General features: G+C 51.9%; 7 protein-coding genes across 7 annotated transcripts; 2 read left to right on the top strand and 5 right to left on the bottom strand.

Moving 5' to 3' along the window:
* Positions 1-1449: 1449 nt before the first annotated feature.
* Positions 1450-2987, top strand: PpBr36_10589 (uncharacterized protein; the record flags this gene model as incomplete). Its single annotated transcript, XM_029897700.1, has 2 exons — positions 1450-2506; positions 2578-2987. 2 exons carry the CDS (start codon positions 1450-1452, stop codon positions 2985-2987), a joined length of 1467 nt encoding a protein of 488 aa, XP_029743986.1.
* Positions 2988-6219: 3232 nt separating this feature from the next.
* On the bottom strand, positions 6220-7014 carry PpBr36_10588 (uncharacterized protein; the record flags this gene model as incomplete). The annotated part of the gene is made up of 3 exons (XM_029897699.1): positions 6220-6380; positions 6625-6677; positions 6860-7014. 3 exons carry the CDS (start codon positions 7012-7014, stop codon positions 6220-6222), a joined length of 369 nt encoding a protein of 122 aa, XP_029744129.1.
* Positions 7015-9355: 2341 nt separating this feature from the next.
* PpBr36_10587 (uncharacterized protein) lies at positions 9356-9906 on the bottom strand. The gene is made up of 2 exons (XM_029897698.1): positions 9741-9906; positions 9356-9609 (listed from the first exon to the last, which is right to left on the bottom strand). The coding sequence occupies exons 1-2, from the start codon at positions 9848-9850 to the stop codon at positions 9438-9440; spliced, it is 282 nt and encodes a 93-aa protein (XP_029743985.1). The 5' UTR covers positions 9851-9906; the 3' UTR covers positions 9356-9437.
* Positions 9907-10598: 692 nt separating this feature from the next.
* Positions 10599-12470, top strand: PpBr36_10586 (uncharacterized protein; the record flags this gene model as incomplete). The annotated part of the gene is made up of 1 exon (XM_029897697.1): positions 10599-12470. The coding sequence occupies one exon, from the start codon at positions 10599-10601 to the stop codon at positions 12468-12470; it is 1872 nt and encodes a 623-aa protein (XP_029743984.1).
* A 280-nt stretch (positions 12471-12750) lies between these two features.
* PpBr36_10585 (uncharacterized protein) lies at positions 12751-13692 on the bottom strand (the record flags this gene model as incomplete). The annotated part of the gene is made up of 1 exon (XM_029897696.1): positions 12751-13692. The coding sequence occupies one exon, from the start codon at positions 13690-13692 to the stop codon at positions 12751-12753; it is 942 nt and encodes a 313-aa protein (XP_029744088.1).
* A 1183-nt stretch (positions 13693-14875) lies between these two features.
* On the bottom strand, positions 14876-17437 carry PpBr36_10584 (uncharacterized protein; the record flags this gene model as incomplete). Its single annotated transcript, XM_029897695.1, has 1 exon — positions 14876-17437. The coding sequence occupies one exon, from the start codon at positions 17435-17437 to the stop codon at positions 14876-14878; it is 2562 nt and encodes an 853-aa protein (XP_029744102.1).
* A 1470-nt stretch (positions 17438-18907) lies between these two features.
* Positions 18908-20041, bottom strand: PpBr36_10583 (uncharacterized protein; the record flags this gene model as incomplete). The annotated part of the gene is made up of 4 exons (XM_029897694.1): positions 18908-19096; positions 19192-19710; positions 19791-19930; positions 20029-20041. 4 exons carry the CDS (start codon positions 20039-20041, stop codon positions 18908-18910), a joined length of 861 nt encoding a protein of 286 aa, XP_029744092.1.
* Between the last annotated feature and the right edge of the window lie 905 nt (positions 20042-20946).

Raw genomic sequence — 20946 nt, 5'->3', positions numbered from 1 at the left:
TTCTTGGACATAGAAAGATATGCAGAAAATATATCAAGTTTAATCTAGGCAGTCAATACTATGAATATACAAAGGAGATCTGGTTGTTTCGGATGTACATAGGTACTGTACTCTGTACCCAACCCATCCCCAGTTCTGTAAGCATGTCAAGCATGTGAAAGTTTCGAGAGCTTTTGAATCTGAGAAAGACCCTTAGCTGATTCCTTCGTAATACATTCATGCGTATGAGTCGTGATTCAGGTTTTCGTAACTTTTTTTTCTTCCCCCTCGCGGCAAAGTAAGCAACGAGAAAGAGATACTAACGTAATTACAGATTATCCAACGCACGGCCAGCCAAAGGCGCAACGTTTTTAGATCATGTACGGCGTGCAAGTGCTAGCGTTATTTTTCCTCCGTATCATGACAAACATAAGAATACGCGAGCCACTATGTACGGAGTACGCATAAGACATGCGTCCAAGTGTTTGCCATGTGGCTTGCTCCACGTCAAGCCAAAAGCATCGGCTGGAGCGCATCCCGTTTGTCACATATTATGCAGACATGCCACCTTGCCACATACTCTGATACTACCAAGGTAAGATAGCCTAAATACTCACCTAGGTTCCTGAGCTGGATACAGATAAAAATACCACGATGGTGGAACCTCGGCAGATAAGGCTGGCACGCACTTGTACATGTCGACACCGTCGTCACCAAAGTCAAGTCACGCACGTACTAGTATTGATAGAATATGATAGTTAATTAGTATGTCTGTATGTATGTGGGATTCATGGTCAGATGTTCAAAGGTCCCGCAAGACATCCAAGGCCAATTTTCTTTTACCGTCGCCACCTGACATGCATTGTGCTTTTCTAGTAAAAGACGATCTTTGTTTTACCATTGTGGCCCATTTCTTCTCGTGGTCGTCAATCTCCGTCCGCCCTACCGTACCGTTGCGTCCAAACATGCAACGTCCAAACTGTGGAGAGTCGACCCCCGGCAGCTGCAACCAAGAAAGCGGCAAGCCCCCTGAACGCCGCGGCGGACTGCCCAGGTTGGGAGTGTCTCTAGAAGCACAGTTAGGCAAGGGCCGCCCCCCAAGACCCCAACAAATCCTAGCTCGAATCGAACCACCAAAATCATCCCGCCACTACAACTTTGGCCGAGGCTTGAGCATGGTCGAATGCTTTTTTTTCTGTGTCTTGCTTTATTTAGTCCCGCCTTGTTACTCAAAACCTAGTGCACTACAATACACTCTTGATCCTTGAAGATTGTGTCAAGACTATTCTGCTCTGCTTGCTGGCAACAGAAATTCTCTCTCTTCTTTACATTCCCAGCCAATTGGCGAAGTTGCAAGCGCCATATTGTTCTTTACCTGGCATATCTTGAGGCTATTTACAACTGCCCAAGGTTTGCGTTCCTCATTGAAGTAGCGCTTGTGTACCCAGGACTCCTGCATCCTTTTGCAAGATGCCCGCCACCAGATCGACCACATCGGGCATTGCCCAGGAGAAGAACCCTTTGAGGCGAACGACCACCTCGGCAACTGTTGACTCGGACGTCTCAGCTCCGGGAACTGCTGTTCAGTCGCCTATGGACTCGCCCCGCCACTCTGCCTCGTCAACCTCACTCTCTTCGCTCTCCTCAGTTGATGCGGCAGCCGAGGAGAAGCCTTCTAACAAGTCGGTCGGCAAACTTGTTGACACGTATGGCAACACCTTTGAGATTCCCGACTTCACCATCAAGGACATTCACGATGCTATCCCGAAGCACTGCTTCGAACGCTCTGCTCTCCGTAGCTTGAGCTACGTCGCCCGTGACATGGCCCTCCTGGCGACGACCTTCTACGTGTTCCACAACTATGTGACGCCAGAGTACATTCCCTCGAAGCCGGCTCGTGCTGGTCTGTGGGCCATCTACACGGTGCTCCAGGGCCTCTTTGGCACCGGCCTCTGGGTTCTTGCCCACGAGTGTGGCCACCAGGCATTCTCGCCTTCCAAGACCATCAACAACACGGTCGGTTGGATTCTTCACTCGTGCCTGCTGGTTCCGTATTTCAGCTGGCAGATGTCGCACAGCAAGCACCACAAGGCCACTGGCCACATTGAGCGTGACATGGTCTTTGTGCCCCGCACCCGCGAGGAGCACGCCAACAGGATCGGCCGCATGGTCCACGAGCTGTCGGAGTTGACCGAGGAGACGCCCATCGCTACCCTTATCCACTTGGTTGGTCAGCAGCTGATCGGCTGGCCTCTTTACATCTTCACCAACAAGACCGGCCACAACTACCACGAGCGCCAGCGTGAGGGCCGTGGCAAGGGCAAGAAGAACGGTCTGTTCACTGGCGTCAACCACTTCAACCCCAGCAGCCCGCTGTATGAGAACAAGGATGCCGGAAAGGTGCTTCTCAGCGACCTTGGTATCGGTCTTGCTGTCGCTGGCCTCGTGTACCTTTGCCAAACTTTCGGCTTCAAGAACATGCTGGTGTGGTACTTTATCCCCTACCTCTGGGTGAACCACTGGCTTGGTAAGTTGTGACCTCTTCCAAAGACAGCCTTGTGTCAGCATTGGAGCTAATATTAGCCGTGAATCCCGCAGTTGCCATTACATTCCTTCAGCACACCGACCCCTCGCTTCCGCACTACACCGCCGAGGAGTGGAACTTTGTCCGAGGTGCCGCCGCCACTATCGATCGCGAGTTTGGCTTTGTCGGCCGCCACCTGCTTCATGGTATTATTGAGACCCATGTCCTGCACCACTATATCAGCACAATCCCCTTTTACAACGCCGACGAGGCTACCGAGGCCATCAAGAAGGTGATGGGCAAGCACTACCGCAGCGACACTGCCGGCGGCCCGCTTGGCTTCCTTGCATCGCTCTGGAAGAGCAGCCGCATGTGCCAATGGGTTGAGCCTAGCGCCGAGGCCGAGGGCAGTGGCAAGGGTGTCCTGTTCTTCCGCAACCACAACAATATCGGCACTCCTCCAATTAAGATGTCTGCTCAGTGAAACGACTGACTGGTTGAGAGGCTGGGTTTATGCCATTTGTTTTGATCCTTTGAGCTGCTCCATGGCTCTTCTTTCTGTAGCGAAGGTTCTGGAGGAACTTATTTTGTTCAAGTTGGACCTCTGGATTTGTATCTTTTTGTCGTTGACCATGCGTTTGGTTGGCGTTATGATTAATGTCGGCGGCAGTCGTGCCGCGCCGAGGGCAAGCCACGCGATCCCGTGGGAAGTATATTCGCCCTGGACGGGTTAGATTACTGATAGAGATTATGGGATTAGAGGACTCTGGAGAACGAGAGGACAAGAAAAACAAAGATTTTTTCTAGAAGATCAGACTATGCAATGACCTTCTGGCATGCATGAACTGCGTCGGGGAGCAGGGCTGGTTGAGGCAAGCTTCGCGAACTATCGTTTAAGCAAATTCATTTGACAGTAAACTTTTTTCTTTTTTGCCTCTGTTGGAAGACCGATAGTGACAACGCCCGGGCATATTATAGGAAAAGCATCAACTGAATGGATCACAGGACGTCGCGGTGGAAATAGTAGCTTTGGAGGGGGAGCAATCCGTACTAAGCATGGACGAATCACATATGACGCTGTTCCGAGCATTCCGGACATTTCGACTTGGAGCCACGCAGAGCCACGCACCCCACATGAGCAAAAAAGCTGGACTAATTATACCACAGCCCGGACTTAGACGTACCGCCCCAACGTAGTTCTTCCGTTCTAAGAACAGCCACTGTATATTGTACTCCCTTTCCATCAAGAGCCCTTACAAATCAATGAATTATTCAAATATTCCTTTGACCGGTATTCGTTGCTCTAAAGAAAGAATTCTGGCCCTGTCCCTCTGGAAGATCCTACAAAGCATTACCTTCACGGTCACCCGTAATATGTTCTGCTTAAACACAAAATCACGTTTGTTCCCCCGCACAATGGGTTGCTCGACCAACGGCGGAAAAAAAAAACACCCGGAGAATAAGCTGTTTGCCGTTGGAAACCGGCGGCATCCCTCTGGTTCACCCCGCTTTTGCGATTTGGATTTATCACGGCCAGCCTTCCTCAGGGAACCATCTTTATCAGCCTCGTCAATATCGACTTTACTCTCGGAATCAAATTCCAGATGATTACTCCTATCTTTGGATAGCAGTCACCATGCCAGTCGGACGCTTCTCCAGCCAACCAGGGGCTTTTGGCGCTGTCTATAACACAAAATTCGTTCCATAGCTGCTATGAGACTTCTTTGTTGTGTTGTCCTGAAACTTTGATTGAAGTGACGTTCTGATTGCTGTCTCTTGATCAGGCTGCTCTTTTCACAGCCAGTATGAAAATCGTCGATATACTTTCCGTGGGCTGGAAGAGCCCCTGGTCGAAATACTCAGCGAGCCAGCCGACGAGAAGATCGTTGGTCCGGCCCCCAAAGTCCTGTTCGACCCCCTGTTCCAAGACAGTAGAGTGTTTGCTCCCACGGCCGCGTTCAAATACGTCGTCCTGGGTCGCTTATGGACACCGGGACTCGCCGCTTATACAGGCAGAAGGGAATGAAGACAAAGACGTATTCGACATGTTAAAGAGGGGGAGATACGGCGCAGCTGTAAGGGATATCGACATCTTTAAAAGTTATTCACGGCCATCACGGATATTTGTTGCAAACAGTTGTTTTTGGACTATTTGAGACACGTTGATATCGAAAAAAAGGGCAGCCAGCCTCAAGGTGAGACCGAGGGTGTATGTGTAAAGAACATACGGATAAACTTCAGCGACAACGTAGCAACAGATCGGGGATGCTTTCCTGGGTCGGAGAAGATCAGGCACTGAGGGTACCGTAACCCGAGCGAAGGGAACCATTCTGCATCTCCCTGCAATGACAAGATGGCACCTCCTAGCCAACAACTGTCGAACTTGTGTTGGACAAGTAACTGCCATGGTTGTCGAGACTGCATAAGGGATATCTCGACCGAAACTAGCATATGAGATGTCAAAACGTCCGGTCCGGAGCGTTCGAAATGACTGTGTTGTCCCAGAGATTCCGTCACGGATCATGGTTCCGACTAGTGATTCAGCTTCCCAGTGCGATCGATACCCAATAGATACACGTGTTAATCTGACAAAGCCCAATATTTCGACCGAACATAAATACCTGCTGTCCATATTCCATACTGAGAAGGCAGATTGGACGGGGAGAGCGGAGGATTTTTGGACGACCCCTTGCAGGATATTGACTTTGAGTGGCAGCCCGCGTACTACGTCGTTGTAGCCGAGACCCTGCATACGAAGGTCACCCCAAAAAAGGGGGACAAAAAGAAAATTGCTCCAAACTGGGGCCTCATCGTTTGCAACCAAGATACAAATAGTCATTAGTCATCAAATTAGAATGTCGATATCCTGTCATCCTGCCTTCCATTTCCAGGCATCTTCTGAAGCGATCTGGGAGACTATCGATGAGCCAGTTAACATGCTCCTGCGAGATGCTGGCCCAACCTTCTTTTGACCTTTCCACCAAATCGTTACGGTCTAACCAAGGTTGACCCAAGACGGAACTGGTAGGTACTCTCCAACAATTCTCTATTGGAGCAAAATCAGGGCTTCCTGGGCAGTTCAAGAAATGCCATAGTCCGTGATCGTGCTTCCATCTTGCACATAGATCGTCTTCACGTCTTTCCCCAAATATAAAGCCCCGGGGTCCCTCTGTGTCTATCCAGTCTTTAACAATCGTATTGAGCACGCTGTTGCGGTAAAGTGTTTGTGACATTGTGCCGTTTGTATTGGTAGGTATATGGAATTCGTGAAGATCTGACTTGAAGATGTACTCAATTGCTCCCCCAAAAAGTGAGCATTGTATTTCCCTTTGGTTCCATCTTTCTCTGGCCGTTCAACGATGCAATTAGGGTAATACCGTTCGCCGGGTTTCTTAAAGACCTGGTGCAATTACCATATAAATGGTAGTCTAGGACGAACCCTCGAAAGATATCAAATCACATACCTGCACTTGATTTGAACCTCGCACGGAGGCATGCTGTTCACCTGGGTACCATATGTCTCGATAGTCTCTTTGTTCGGTCGTTCTTCAAGGGATTTGCGGGCGAACTCCATGCGTTGTTTGGCGTATTGAGGCGATACATACGTCCTCTCATAGGCAATATAATGCTTCCACTCTTTTTTAGTCAACGCCCGCCTTAGAGAGGTACAGATCCGGAACAGTTCACTCCTGCCACGGCGCGAAGATCTGCGTAGGTTATTTCCCGTCCCGCAAAACCCTCATCGAAAAGGAGAGCGTCGATCTTATCGCGGTCCTCGTCCTACAGTAGCCTTTTGCGGCCTCGTTGCTCTGGGGTCTCTTCAGTATGCTGCGCTCGAAGTATCGCGTAGCCTTGCCGCTTGCAGACTCCGGCAGCTCTGAACACATCTATGTTAAATATTTTTAATGTTAGGGTGTTGGCGCTTAATAAGTTGCGGAAGCGCATACGCGCCTTCAACCCGTCCTTTCGCAGCAGCGTTGAGATTAGTTGAGCCTGGCGGCCGGCTTTGAGAGGGCATTGTGGGAATTTGGAATAGCCTCAATTAATCCCTAGTTTAACAAACTATTGAAGTCGTTTGTTTCGTACGAGATATGTCGCTGTGATGAATCGTCTAGGCTTACCTAGCGCTGAGCCATATGACGTTGTGACGTTGTCGTTAATTGGTGAGGGAAGCCTATTTGGAGTGAGTTTCTTTTTGTCACAGCCTTTCGGCCCACCCAAAAAAGGTCCCCTGCATTCGCATGGGACAAACTCCCCCGGGGCAAAGATAGCACCTTCCAAAGATGGAATGGCGCCATGACAGCGTCAGCTCCAACATTGCAACTAGCTGCGCGTGTTGGCCAATAAGGGACGAACTTGTACGAATCAAAGGTGTAATCCCCAAAGGAGTGGAAGGGATCCATCCATTGACAAGCTGTATTTTCCCTAGCCCGCTTTGCCCGCTGCTGTAGGCACACTCCGTCCCCTACCCGACCATCCCGCCAAAGCACACCAACCGAGTCGGTGGCCATTGTGACTTGAAAGCTTGCAATGCCTTTATAAGTTTGCTGTCAAATTTAGCAAAATTTTTACAAACCACTTCAAGGCAGTCGAAAAAGCAGCCAAAAAAAAGCCCCATCGACTTGTCAGTTAGTGTATGGCGCAATCGAGCATGATATATACGCCATATCTTGAATAAAAACAGGCTGGAGTTTATAAAAAAGGTTGTGCCGATCCAGCCGGGCATCCCCTTGCTTTGGTGTGGCAAGCTGAGTTTTTCCAACGCGGACAAAAAGGGCCAAGATTTTGATGATTCGACCCAGATAATGCAATATTACGACCTGGGCCAATTGGCCCTATCCAGACAGTAAAGTAGCATGAGCAGGTAACCTCGTTTGAAGCCTCGGTGACTTCGAGGAAAGCCAAGACGGTGCATTCGGACAGCGAGAAAATTTTGTGATTGCAATGTACCCCCCGTGCCAGGAAACGGTCGACGAAAGGGGTGGAAAGGATACATGATAAGAGTCCCGCTTTGCAAATTGAAGCTGTCTTGGCGACGACGTCTTGGCGTGTCGACTGACTGACTGGTGATAGGGCACAGGCCAGAACCAGGATGCCTTAAAAATGAGAAGTTTGGTGGTAGATTTTTCCTATCCAGCTTACAGCCTGGCCTTATCTGTGACGTCGGGTGTGTTTTGCCGTCTTGGTGCATGCGATATTGGAAAGCAAACACACCTCTCTTTTTATCTTCTTTTCCCCGTGGTGGTGGTCGTGTGCTCGGTTTTGTTTCGATGGCAAAAAAGGATCCGGGGCACGTCTGATTGATGTATGTGTTTGGTGAAAGGTGTGGCGGGGGTTTGACAAGGGTCCATGACCAATTAAACAGCGTGATGCGTTTTATCCCCGCAATCATGGAAGAGAGAGAGAAAGAGCGAAAGAGGCTTTCTGGGTTTGGGGGTTCAAGTGTCCAAGGTATCTACAAGGGTGTTTTAAGGAATCGGCCGAGAAAGACGCACACTGTGTCAACTATACAGGGGTTATTCGACCTTTAGAGTGCGATTCCGTGCTTTCTGATCCCTGAACCTCTGGTTCAATTTGATACGTTCCTTGCACACCACAAAACTACGAGGTTGACAGCCAGAGAATGAAATTAATTGGTGGTGGTCCGTCAGCCACATCATCGCCAACATATCATCTTGATCGAGACACCTGCTCGCCACACAGATAGATACCCTTCATCCCTTAAATGCAATACGTCAATGTTACGCTGCCTTACCACCTTTATCAGGCAGATGGTTTTTCTTGTGTGCGTGTGGGATGCGCGGGATGGAACGGGCGACGGTAGGGTGGGATGCGAAGAGTCTTCTCGAAGGCGCACGCCGAGCACGCTAGAAGCTTTCTTGCACTTACGGTATGGTGTTTGGGTTTGCCCAGCCCGCACTGCATATCGGAATGTCAACCAAGCGAAGCCAAGTTTTTGCCATTTTTTCGCGTCGCAAGTAAGCAATGCACAACTCAACCCGAAGACGGACAAGACGGAGGGGATCGCCAAGCGTTGGGGAGGCTTTGCTTAGCATGCTTAACGGTAACGTCCTTCTTTTGTTTTATAAGGCTCAAGGTACACCTACAAACGCAAATAAGCTGGAGAGCAAAAGTTATCAATGTGATTAAGGACGATCAAGACGATTATCAGGTTGCCACTGTGAGATTTAGAACAAACAAACGAAAAGGGTATCGGATTTTCTCACCTCTATCAATTGGTAAATCCTACCACGATTACGCCTGTTGAAACAGGGCAAACCTGCGGGGTTCTTCGCTTAGAAGCAGTCCATCCACTAATCAATCAATCAGTTGTTGGTTTGCGGAGAACCCTTTTGCGTATGGCTCCTTGGATCTGACCCGGGACTATTTACGTTGTCACAAAAGTGATATCCGTATTCTTCAAATGTCCACCTATCTACTTGTGATCGGTCTTGCAATCAATTCAGGGATACATGCCATACTTCTCTGCTTCGTTGCGACAGGACCACAAACAGCCATATTCTCCAAGAAGCCACGAAGCATGACTTAGCAGTATGTAAGGTAGCCAACACCGAGTTTGGCGTCCCGATAATTCAAACCACTTGCGGTTTCTTTTCTTGTTATTTTTATTTAGCAAATAACAGCGAAAGTAGGACCTTCCTATCTGAGGTAAAGTGGTGTCAGAAGAAACCGGGTAAGGTAGGTACTCTAGTAAATGGGGGTCCATCTCGACGCATGCTGTCAAACACAGTACAGTAAACATGCAGGGAAGAAAGGAAGGGAAGTGAGCAGATTGAACACTGATTGCCCTCGGCTTTGCTAAGTTTCCAGACTGGCCATTTCTGTTTTCATTACCCGCCCTTATCTGTCAGATTGAACGAAGGAGCGCGACACCAACAACACCTCTCCACCCCGCCTGAACCGACCGAAAAATCTAGGTCCATTGCCAAGACCGAATCACTGTCCAACCAGCCAAACTCTGCAATGGGCTTGATCCCATGGTGGGCCATAGCTCCGGGCGCACTCTCCTGTTTGGGAAAGTGGTCGTTCCGGAGCTGGGTGTTAGCGGCGAGTTCTTCTTTCTTTCTATTTTCCCCCGTGGCCCCCTACTTTTTTTTTAAAAAAAAATCATTCCGAAGAATGGAGTTCGGAGACAATGTTGGTTGGCCAGTCCCCTCAATCATTTCTTTTTTAGGTCAGTGGCGTAGCCTGTTCCTAGCAAAGCTAGGTACCCTACCTCGCTGTAGTAGCAGCTGGTAGGTAGATCCAATCCCCAATTCCCCAAGTTGATTCGGAAGCGAGTGTGGTGGCGAGACCACCTCCGCACATGTCTCTCTTGCCTTGCATCCTTTGGTATCACAAAGGCAGGCAAGACAGGGACGGGACAAGACGGCAACGGGTGGCTGAAAGGAGTGTTTTTTTTTTTTTTTTGTCTTTTTTTCTCCCTCATCTCTAGTGCCGGCCACTCGGCAGCAGACCAGTTTGAGAAGCGCCGAGCAAACACACATATCTGATAGGTTCTCGTATTTTTGTAATTCCCATCGAGGACTTTGCACCGGTTACCAACAATTTCCTTCCTTTTCTGCACTTGCATCGCATAACAGTGCGACTGCTGATCTAGGTTGACTGTGCAAGATGGGGCAGCGGGGGTTCCGACGGTTACAACGTATCTTTGGAGGAGTGGAACCGAAGAACTAGCTACCATCCATCCATGCAATGCATCCATGCTGCATGTGTCTGTCTCCATCCATCTAGCCCTTGACCATGCGGGACCCCCCCCCATATCACAGACTCGTATCAAACCCAAGGATGCTCGCCTCCTCCGTCTTTAGGTTGGGTCCTTCCTTATTGAAACCATGCCGACCGGCCGTGGTACGGGATAAGGACCACATGGCTGGAGATTGGAGAGAGTCAACCAAGCTTCTTGGGCCTATATAAGCCTTGCCTACCTGCATGAGACACTGCCCCAAGCTCTTGTTTTTTTTCCGATCTACGCGCCACCAGACTGCTGTCTTCCCTTGCCCACCTGTCTATCTTTCAATAGAGGAGACACAAACAAAAAAGCAAGCTCAACAGGTCGCCCAACCCCACCAACATGAGCAACACCGGCACTCTCAACGCCGAGGCCGTGGCCAAAGCCCATGTGCCCGATGCTGCCATCCAGGGAACTGAGAAGGAGATCATGGCCGGTCGGGGGTCCATGGACGTGAGCCGGGTCAAGTCGCACTCGCGCCCCGCCACGGCCCAACAAGACGCCATCGCCGAAACTTCGGACGACGAGTCGTACGCCGACAAGCCCACCGAGGAGGAGCTCCAGACTCTTCGTCGCGTTTCCGGCAAGATTAAGTGGTCTCTCTACACCATCGCCTTTGCCGAGCTTTGCGAGCGTTTCTCGTACTATGGCTCCGCCGTCCTTTACACCAACTTTGTTGTGCGGGAGCTGCCCGCTGGCCACCCCACTGGTGCCAACCCGGCTCCGGACGGCAAGACTGGAGCGCTTGGCAGGGGACAGGCTGTTGGACAGGCTGTTTCGCTGCTGAACCAGTTCCTGGCCTACATTTTTCCCCTCGTCGGTGCCTACGTTGCCGACGCCCGTCTCGGCCGTTATGTCACCATCCACATCGCCATTGGTGTTTCTACTATTGCCCACGCTATTCTGACAGCCGCCTCTGCCCCCGAAGTCCTCAAGAACCCCGACACTTCCTTTGGAGTCTTTTTCCTTGGTCTCCTGTGTCTTTGCATCGGTACCGGTTTCTTCAAGGCCAACATTTCGCCCCTGCTTGCCGAGCAGAACGAGGACACTCGCCACCGTGTTGAGACGCTGCCCTCGGGCGAGCGTGTCATCGTCGACCCTGCCATCACCAACACCCGTATCTTCTTGTGGTTCTACTTCGCTATCAACATTGGTGCCGTCACTGGACAGATCTCCATGGTCTTTGTTGCCAAGCACTATGGCTTCTGGCTGGCTTTCCTCCTGCCCACAATCTTGTTCCTTCTGGCTCCCCTGATCCTGTGGACCAACAAGAAGAACTACCGCCTTACCCCGCCTACCGGATCCGTTTTGTCCAAATTCCTCAAGCTGTGGACGTTCTGCATCAAGCGCCAGGGTCTGTTCAAGGTTAGCCTCGACGCCGGCAAGCCTTCCAACGTGCCCGTTGACCAGCGCCCGGCATGGATGACCTACGACGATGCTTGGGTTGATGAGGTCAGGCGTGGTCTGATGGCCTGCAAGGTCTTCCTCTTCCTGCCCATCTTCCACCTGGCATACAACCAGATGACCAACAACCTGACCACCCAGGCCGGTTCCATGGTCCTCAACGGTGCTCCCAACGACCTGATCCAGAACTTGAACCCCATCTCCATCGTCATCATGGTCCCCATCTTTGACAAGTTCCTCTACCCCGGCCTGCGCAAGATTGGTTTCAACTTCACTCCCATCAAGCGTATGACGTGCGGTTTCTTCTTTGGCTCGTTCTCCATGGTCGCTGCTGCTGTCATGCAACACTACATCTACAACATGTCTCCCTGCGGCACGGGCGCCACCGAGTGCGAGGAGGGTCCCGCGCCCATCAACGTCTGGGCTCAGTGTCTGCCGTACATTCTCGTCGGTATCTCAGAGATCTTCACCAATGTCACTTCGTACGAGTATGCCTTCTCCAAGGCCCCGGAGAACATGAAGTCGCTCGTCATGTCGGTCAACCTGTTCATGTCGGCCTTTGCCTCTGCCCTTGGCTTCGCCTGGGTTCCCCTTTCTGAGGATCCCCTGCTTGTCTGGAACTATGCCTCGATTGCCATCATCGCCTTCATCGGCGGTGTCGCTTTCTGGTTCTGCTTCAAGCACCTCGACGCCCAAGAGGATCAGCTTAACGCCCTTAAGAAGACCAAGTTCATGGGCAGCAACCAGCCCACCGCTGCCGAGCAGCAGAAGCTGGGCGCTCCCGCCTACGACGAGAACCCCAAGGTTTAAAATGTGTGCTTACGTGGAGGATGTAATGTGTCTGGTTTTATTTATCATGTAATCGCGTATACCATTTGTGTTAAAGAAGCGCTGGAGGCGTGTATGTGTGTGGGTTTAAGGTTTCTAATGTCATGGTTATGAAACGAATCGATAGTCGCGCATTTTGAACAATGCGAAATATTATTCATATCTATATATACATATGAATTTCAAAATGAAGTCGTGGATACAAGTTTTGTTTCACACCATACTTTGGGGGATCAATTCACATCTTGATCATCCTCCTTCGTCAAGTCTTCTTACTCATCAGCTTGACGCTCTCGGCATAGTTGCTGGTGCCGTGGCTGGGGTCGGCGTCACGCTGCGTGCAGTCCTTCTTCTTGAGGGGGCCTTCGACGGCAGCGAATTTGTACTTCTCCTTTGTGGTGCCGACCATGTTTTGGGCGGTCTCCTGGGACCAGCCGTTGATGAAGTCGCCGTGGGAGCAATAAATGTTCTCGCCGCAGGCCTGACGCAAGGGGGCCTGGCCGTCCCAGCCGTTGGGCAGGACCTTGCGCAGGTCGTAGCGGATGCTGAAGCGGAGCTGCGGCATGCTGGACATACCCTGGGGGCACCCGTTCTTTGTGCCGTGGGTCTTCGCCTTGTAGGCCGTCTCGAGCGTGGCGCTGTTGACGCACTGCGGGAAGAAGATGACGTGCTGCAGGTGCGTGCTGCACGTCTTGGACGGGAAGCCGTTCTTGTCGGCCGCCGGCGGGTTGGCCTCGGACTCACAGAACCAGCTGATCTTTGCGTCGGCGGGCATCTCGGCCGCCGTCTTGGCGTCGGCGTTGCCCGCCACCATCTTCAGGTCCTGCGGGATGGCGACCTCGGCCTCGGTCTCGCCCAGGTTGTAGTAGGCGCTGAACCGGAACAAGGGTACGGGCTCGTAGGTCTTGCCGTCGTCCTTGGTGTAGAGGAGCGTCGGGACCCAGTAGATGGAGAGGTCGTTTGGGTTCTCGGCGTTTGTGCACGAGTTCTGCAGCTCGGCCGTCTTGTTGGTCGTGGCCGTGACGGCGTCGGCCCCGAAGAAGGAGTGCAGATGCGACTTGTCAAACGACCCCGGGAACACGATCGGGTCGATGTTCTTGGTCATGAAGGGGGAAGGGATTTGGATCACAGTGTAAGCCAATGCTGCTTGGATGAAGAGGCTGCCGGCCACGGCGCCGCTCAAGAGACTGGAAGAGGAAGGCATCCTGTGCTGTATAGAGAATGTAAAATATTCCGAAGGACTGGAGAAAAAAAAAAAAAAAAAAAAAAAAAAAGAGTGTAAATTGGCCGGTGAATGACCAAATGAGGGTGCAGCGGGATGGGTAAAGTCTTCAGGAAAAGAACAAAGGACGAACAATCACGTTTATAATTTTGCCTCAAAGCTGAGAACGTGATTGACAAACCAGAAGGATAGGATACCTTGAGGAAATCGTCCTGTATTTAGCGACATGATGGCCGCAGCGCATTGAAGCCCACGCCTCGTCGAACGCTTGCTGAGGAGGCATCATCCCCCCCTTGAATTTCCCCTTTTGTCTCCATTTGACAATTTATACGGGGCGTTTCAACGGCGTCTATGTGGATCTGCACATGGGAGTGGTGTTCCCATGGTTTGGTAGCCGCGGTCGTGACTTGATTTAGAACCAGATCCTACGCTGAATTCGGTGTCTTCAGACGAGAAGAAGCGATGAAAAAAAAAAAAAAATTTAAAAAGAAATTAATAAAAATAAAAAAAGAATGTCACCTCTTTACCCCCCACGTCCTTGACCGTGGCCTGTGGAGTAGGAATTCTGACACTCGCCGCCCAAACTTTCAACCTTTCGGGGCCAGTTAGTTTCGTCTATATAAGGATGGCGGCATTAACAAACAAAGTTGAACGATAAAACCTGGTGGCCGGGCAAAAATATACGAAAAGGTCAGGCGACCCGAGCGGTTTTTGGTATCTTCCTCCGAACCGGCTTTCTGATCGCCGCACATGGAAAGAGCTCTGTGCTAAAATTGTATGTTGTTCTGGGTTGCCAAAGTTTCTGATCTGCAATCGTCGCAAATGCGGACCAACCCTGTGTGCACTGCCACCCCACAGGTGCGACAAGCAACAGCGACGTCCTTCCTTGTTATTATACTCCGAGTCCGCCAGAGCCTGCGATGAACACCTGCCAGCTTCACGATTGCTGAAAGAGTAAGAAAAGGGAACCCATGCAGCGCTTTGTGTGTTGCTCTACGGAAACAAATAACAAAGAACAAGACAAAGATAGTGTGACATATCTTTTTCCTACCGAGATCCTTCCACAAATGAAAGACATTGAATAGACATAGAAAACTCCCAAACGGAGAAGGATCTATCTCCAACCAATGTAGTGGACTCCTCGTTTTTGGGCGCGAAACCTCAATCATCCCCATTGCACAAGGACTTGCTTCTTGCCTTGTTTCTTTTTTTTGCCTCCTTGTCCAGACCCGTTGCCATCGTCGCCGGCCGACCCGGTCCCAGCCCCACTGCCCGACGCCTCGGCCTCGCCGCTTCCACCGCCCCACGAGAAGCCAGTGTTCCTCCCCCCGCCCGTATCCCTTCTCACTGCCCCGGTTCCGTAGCCGAAGATTGTGGTAAGGGGTTTGGGGGCCGCAGGCAGGGCCGGGAATGCGTCTTCGCCGGCCGCAGTGCGTCGCGCGGGTGGTGCACCGCCAGACGCCATGGATGCCGCTGTGCGAACAGGTTGGCGAGGGGCGGGACCGTTGTTCCGATTCGCGCCTGATGATGCCGACAACGAGGGCACGCCGATCCAGGATGGCTGCGCCGCCTGGCGAGCTCCGCTTTGTCGCGCGCTAGGCAGCGCAGGAAACGCTGCCGACGCTGTCCCCGACGATGCCGCCGGCCTCCTTGAGGCTGTGGATGAGGACCCGCTGCCACTGACCCAGTTCGCGCCAGGGACCGAGGCCGAGTTGCTGGCACCGACCGATGGAGTGGAAGATGCAATGCTGGACATGCTCCCTCGCCTCGTGCTGTTCTTGAGCTTCAACACTCTGGTGGTGTGCCTCGAGTTCTGGCCTTGACTCTGCGCACCTCCCAACATTTGAGTCGGGCTTGCAACGGCCGCATTGGCCCACCCGCTGCTAGACGTCGTGGCGCCGTGCATGCCGCCAAGGCCAGGAAGAGATGGGTAGTCCTCGTTGATGGCTCGCCAGTCCTGCCATGCCTTGCGCAAAGCCTCGCCCTTGGCACGGTCGTCGAAGAGATCAGATACTTCTCGGACAAGAGTGCCAAGAGCATTGGATGAGGTATCGCTAAACAAGGCGAAAAAGGCATCGACAAGTTGTGGCGCCGTCAACGCGGCCTGCCGGTATGACGATATTTGCTGTCGGAAGCGGTTGAGCTTGGTCGAGTCATTGCCTAGCAGGTTGCTGGCGCGCTCGATGACGGCTCCGTGACGGGCGAGGCGGGCGTGGTCTTGCGGCGTTAGGTTCGCCACGTCTGTGAGGGAGAGGGTAGCCATAGCATCAGCGGATGGCTGCGGTTGTGTCGAGCTCTGGCCACGCCCCGCACCGCCTTGACGGGAAGATTGACTAGGGGTAGGACCAGAAGAAGAGGCCGATGGCTGTGAGAGCTGGCCGCCAAAGGTACGAGAGGTGACCGATTGAGCAGAATGAATGGCCATTTGGCGTTGGAACGCAATCTCGTCCCGTCTCATTGGCTGCGCCGAACTGACAGGCAACGGCTCTGCATTTGGATCGCGTCCTCTTCCCCGCCCCTCCCTTCTACCCTCTCTGCCGCTCCCACTCCCGCCGCCTCTCCTCTCATGTTGGTAAGATGATCGATAGTCGAAAGAGGCCATGTCTACTACTCTCGCGTCTCTCCTGACATCTTTGGACAGGTTGTTGCCGTGCTCGCTGAGCTGATGCGCCTTCAGGTCCATCTCAGTGTCAAAGACGACAAACTTCTTCTCCATGCACTCACGGTCCGCACAGAGGAAGTGGTCGTCCTTGAAATGCTTCTCGAGAGCATTGTAATCCCTGTAATAGTGCGGCTGTCTCGAGTCTCTCCTGTCGCAGAGGAAACAGCGCTCGTGCTTGTGTCGGCAGTGTTCGTAGAGCTTGTCATCGTCGTAGAAGCGCTCGCCACAAAATGCACACAACGGATGACCCTTGAAGCCCGTCTGGTCTATGGCACCCGGCTTATCGTCACCTCGGCGCATATGCTCGCCAACGCCTTTATCGCTGAACAGCTCATGCTCGTGAGTAAAAACCTTCTTGTTGCGCGTGCAGAGGTCACACATGCGTTTGTTGTGCGCCGATCGCGTGTGCCGATGCAAATCCGGCCATCCCAGACCGGCGAAATCGCAGTCTGGGTCCGGACAGTTGTATCGAAGCAGCAGGACCGTGTCTCCGACAATATCTTCGCTCGTGTACCTGATGCCGATATTATCGTCGGCGCTTGTAATGTCCGAGTCGCCATATTCGTCAAAGCGCTTGGTCACATCATCGGTGAAAATGACAAAGGATGCCAGTGTCCTGCAGTGCGGACACTCCTTGTTCTTGTAGAGCGCCCTCATGCGCAACGCACAAATGTGACAGGTGATGTGGTTACATGGTGCAATGGAGCTGTGAGTGACAGGGTTGGCGCAAATGAAGCAAACCTCGCCCTCTTCCTGGGCCTCGTCGTCATTTGATGTTTGAGCCTTGGCCTGCGAACCTGCCGGAGCTCCTTCCTTTGGCTCGCCGTCAGCCCTGTTGCCCGAGGGCGCGTTCGACCCTCCGCCTCGCTTGCCACGACCTCCACGTTGTTGCTGCCCTTCGCCGCCGCCGCGACCGCTCTTAGAGTCACCCCGTCCACGGCCCCGACCTCCACGTCCCCGACCGCCGCGGGAACTCTTCGAATTCTCTGATCTGGAACCGGTAGGAGCAGACGCATGGCCTGCGCCGTTGCTGCTGCCACCGGCTGCTCCGCCCGCAGAGTCCATTGATCCAATGGCCTCTTGACTTTGAGTCGGATAAAGGATTTGCTGAGTGAGCCGGAGTCCCAGTGTCAAGGTGCACAGGATAGTTGGAGGTTGGTATGTTGCGTAGGTGGCGGCTTTCGAGTTGCGTTCTGATCGTTCAGTGCTCTCTCCAATAGGCTGCTAGGATTGCCACAAATGCGACGGTAAACCGAATAACAAGACAAATAAAAAATTATGCTGTGAAAAACAATGGCAGGATGGGAGGGAGGAACCTAATATACGGCGACGGGGCCGAAAGAGAGAGAAGAGTTGCTTCGAGGGAAATAACTACCAAAGAGCTCTACCAAAATCGCGCCGAGAGCACCAGCTCTCGAGTGAGGGAGGGGCCAAAAAATGCCATGTCCTCCTCATCCGTGCCAGCCTGCCCCACTTTTGAACTGGCGGGCGATGACATGGGGGTCTAGTTGGCCCTGCCAGGGATGCACGGACCAACGCAATCCCCTGCCCAAGCCCCCAAGAGTCACGCCTTTCTACCCTGGATGAGACATAATGACAGTTATTAGCGAGTGCCCGCTACGCATCCGTGCTACCAAGATATTTCGATTGAGGAATTGTCAGTGATACCTGATGAAAAATAACGGGTTCGCTGCCTCGAAATGCAAAAGAAATCATGTACATAAAATGAGTATCTGACTAGGGCTATGTCTGAAGTGCTAGACTAATCAGAACCTGGCATCCAGGCCTTCTCATCATGTATGTCATTTGCAATCGTGCAACTATCAACTATCTCATGTATGCCGATTGACCAGGCCACCGTGTCGTATAGTCGTGTGCTTCCTCAACCTGCACCGGACTAAATGCATCCTAACCTTCCCTCCAAGACCAGCATATCTTAGTGACTCCCGAGAACAGTAAAGGAGAAAAAAAAGGAAAAGGAAAAATGAAAAACGAAATCAATGTGAGATACAAGCCATGTTCCAGTCTTCTAAAACCCTGGATCCAAACCTGCTGACCAACATGCGCTGCAAAACGCAAACAACTATTATCCATCCAAATCCAATATCGTAAGGAGCTGCGCCGTGCTAAACTTGAAATGCAAAATCGAGCAAAATGCATCAGTGTAGAGGTGAAGCACATCTGTACTGTTTGTAACATGAAGCGCCAATATGAATATGGTGCTCCATGAGAAGGGGAAAAAAAAAAAAAAGGTAGTAAGAGGGTAAAGGAGAACTGAAAAATATAAGGACAGCGAGGAAAACAGAGAAAAATGAAGAAAAAGCGCAGTAGACTATAATATTTCAGAGAAAATCACGGAAGAAGCCATGAAACGCCATACCAGTTTGCTTTTCCCTTGCGGCTACCCTTTGCACCAACCATCAAACGACGTGTAAAAGGACGAAAATGAAAATGTAAACAACAGCCGAGAAATGACTCTACAGCATAGAAAAAGGGGAAAGGGGTATAGAAGAGGAGTATCAAGTCTGTCACGTTCTATTCCTCGTCGACAGGGTAAAGGTGACTGCCGATCAGCTTGTTCATCGCAAACATATTCAAGCTGCTCTGCTTGAATACTGCCTGCATTTTTTCGTCGCAAAGGATCTGACGCTTGTCGTTTGGATCCTGGAGATTGTTGCTCTTGATGTGTTCCCAGAGCTTTTTGACAACTTGGGGTCGAGAGAGCTAGTTACGCCATGTCCAATGTCAGTCACAAACAAACCAGGAGGGGGTCATGTCCCCAAACAGTGGAAGTGAGTCTTCAAGGGGGGGGCACCTACAGTAGGCTCTCCGCACACCTCGGCCAGCGAAGCGCTCAAATGGAAAGGTTTTTGAAATCCTCCGCCGGCTTTGCGCTTCTGTGTTCCATCTCCAGATACATCTTCGTCGTCGTCTGCCGCGACCTTGGCCTTGCTCTTCTTCTTGGTGACCTTTTTCTTTGGGACAGCCTTCTTGTCCCTGCCGCCGCGCGTGGTACGCGCCCTCGCCATTTGCTCCTCCTCTGCCTGCAGCTGCCGGGCAAACTTCTCGTCGGCCGACTCGGTGGATGACTCGCGTTTCTGCTTCTTCTTTGGCGGCGGCACCGAGACGTTTATTTGGTCTCCGTCCTGGCCCTCGTCATCCTCTGCTTCTTCGTCCTCGTCCTCTTCGGACTTGACGGCGGTGCCGTTGCCGTTGACCATGTCATCGTAGTCCCGCTTTGGTGTGTCTGAAGCTGCCGGGGTGGGCTCGTTGGGGTTCTCCATCATATTGGCAGTTGCTGCGTCAAACCTTGCCCCTATGAGAGCTTTGATGGCTTGCTACAGGGACGGTGACGAGTTAGCGGTGGTGGCTGGCGGGTGAGGTCAGGCCCGAGCATATAGCTCAAGCAAGAGCTTACCTTGTGCTCAGACAGATCCTTGCCATCGAGTGCGGTTTCCAGGCCGTTTCTGATCTTCTTCATGGTGACCGTCTGCAGGTCCGCCGTCTGGAGAATGCCATCGATGATGTTTGTGTACCGCTCCTCGTCGGCCGCGCTCACTGTGATAAGTCGGCCCGTGTTAGCTGGCCGGACTTTGGTCCAGGTTTGCGCAGATAATCCTTATTGCCAAGGTGATAGCAAGTTGCAATGCACATACGTGGTTCCGACATTTTGCCGGTTAGGTGCAGGGAACCGGAGGGGTGGTCGTCGGATCAAGGCGGGTTAGGCTGGCGGCGGGACGAGGCGAGATAGCAGCCTTGTGTTGTGGGTTTGGGAGCAATTGACAACAAACGGAAGTTCAAAGAACGCCAAAAGATTAAGGAAAAAAAGGAAAACTGAGCAAGAAAGCGGAGGGCAGGCAGCAGCAGCGCGCGACAGTGGCGTGAGTGAGGGCCTTTGGGAGATATGCCGTTTCGTTTGCTTCGGGTCGCCAATGGTCTGAGTTACCCAGATGATCTGCAATTCGGGTTGCGGTAGCAAGTCGCGCGTGTAGAGTTGCTTGCGATGGGTCGAATGTCCGACACCTGATTAGATAATCAAGGTGGGGAATCTACAAATCAGTGCAGTGCAGTGAGTGAGTGAGTGCCCAATGCTTCGTGAGGTGATGATGATGTGCTGGGATGGAGCTTCCAAATTTCAGGTTGCACTCGGAGCTTTGAAAATCGCGGGGGCTATACGACAACAAGCTTATCAATCTTTGGTGCTTGGGTTGAATCTCAAAAATGGTAGGCAGGTTAGAAGACAGAAAAGATAGTCGAAAGAGATTAGTCGCGATTGTTGTCCAGCCACCTTGTGCTGTCGATTGTCACGTTCAACCATACACCAAACTTTACCGTAGTAAATTGACGACGGGCCGGGGCCATATGTAGATAGAAGCAGCACGTGGGTTTCGATGCAGGCGATCCGAACTGTGCATCACGGGGCGCACTGCATCCCAATCAAGCGGTCCAACGGGTCAGTCCAGTCGACACCCGACGAGACTTGGAGTGGAGCTCGCCTAGCTTCCTCTAACTGAATTTGATTATTCCTATCTTGAGCAACGTACTGTTGGCGATTGTAGGATACCGACAACAAC

Source organism: Pyricularia pennisetigena, assembly GCF_004337985.1.
Source record: "Pyricularia pennisetigena strain Br36 chromosome Unknown Pyricularia_pennisetigena_Br36_Scf_10, whole genome shotgun sequence".
Lineage (NCBI taxonomy): Eukaryota > Fungi > Ascomycota > Sordariomycetes > Magnaporthales > Pyriculariaceae > Pyricularia > Pyricularia pennisetigena.
The sequence above is the reverse complement of the archived record's forward strand: the minus strand, read 5'-3'. Positions and strand labels throughout refer to the sequence as shown.

Bases quoted from the DNA above. Each gene is read 5' to 3' on its own strand.
- PpBr36_10587 (XM_029897698.1), bottom strand. From the start codon at position 9,850: ATGCAAGGCAAGAGAGACATGTGCGGAGGTGGTCTCGCCACCACACTC. The intron at 9,610-9,740 runs GTAGGGTACCTA...AAAAAAAAGTAG, and splicing joins CCAGCTGCTACTACAGCGAG to GGGGCCACGGGGGAAAATAG.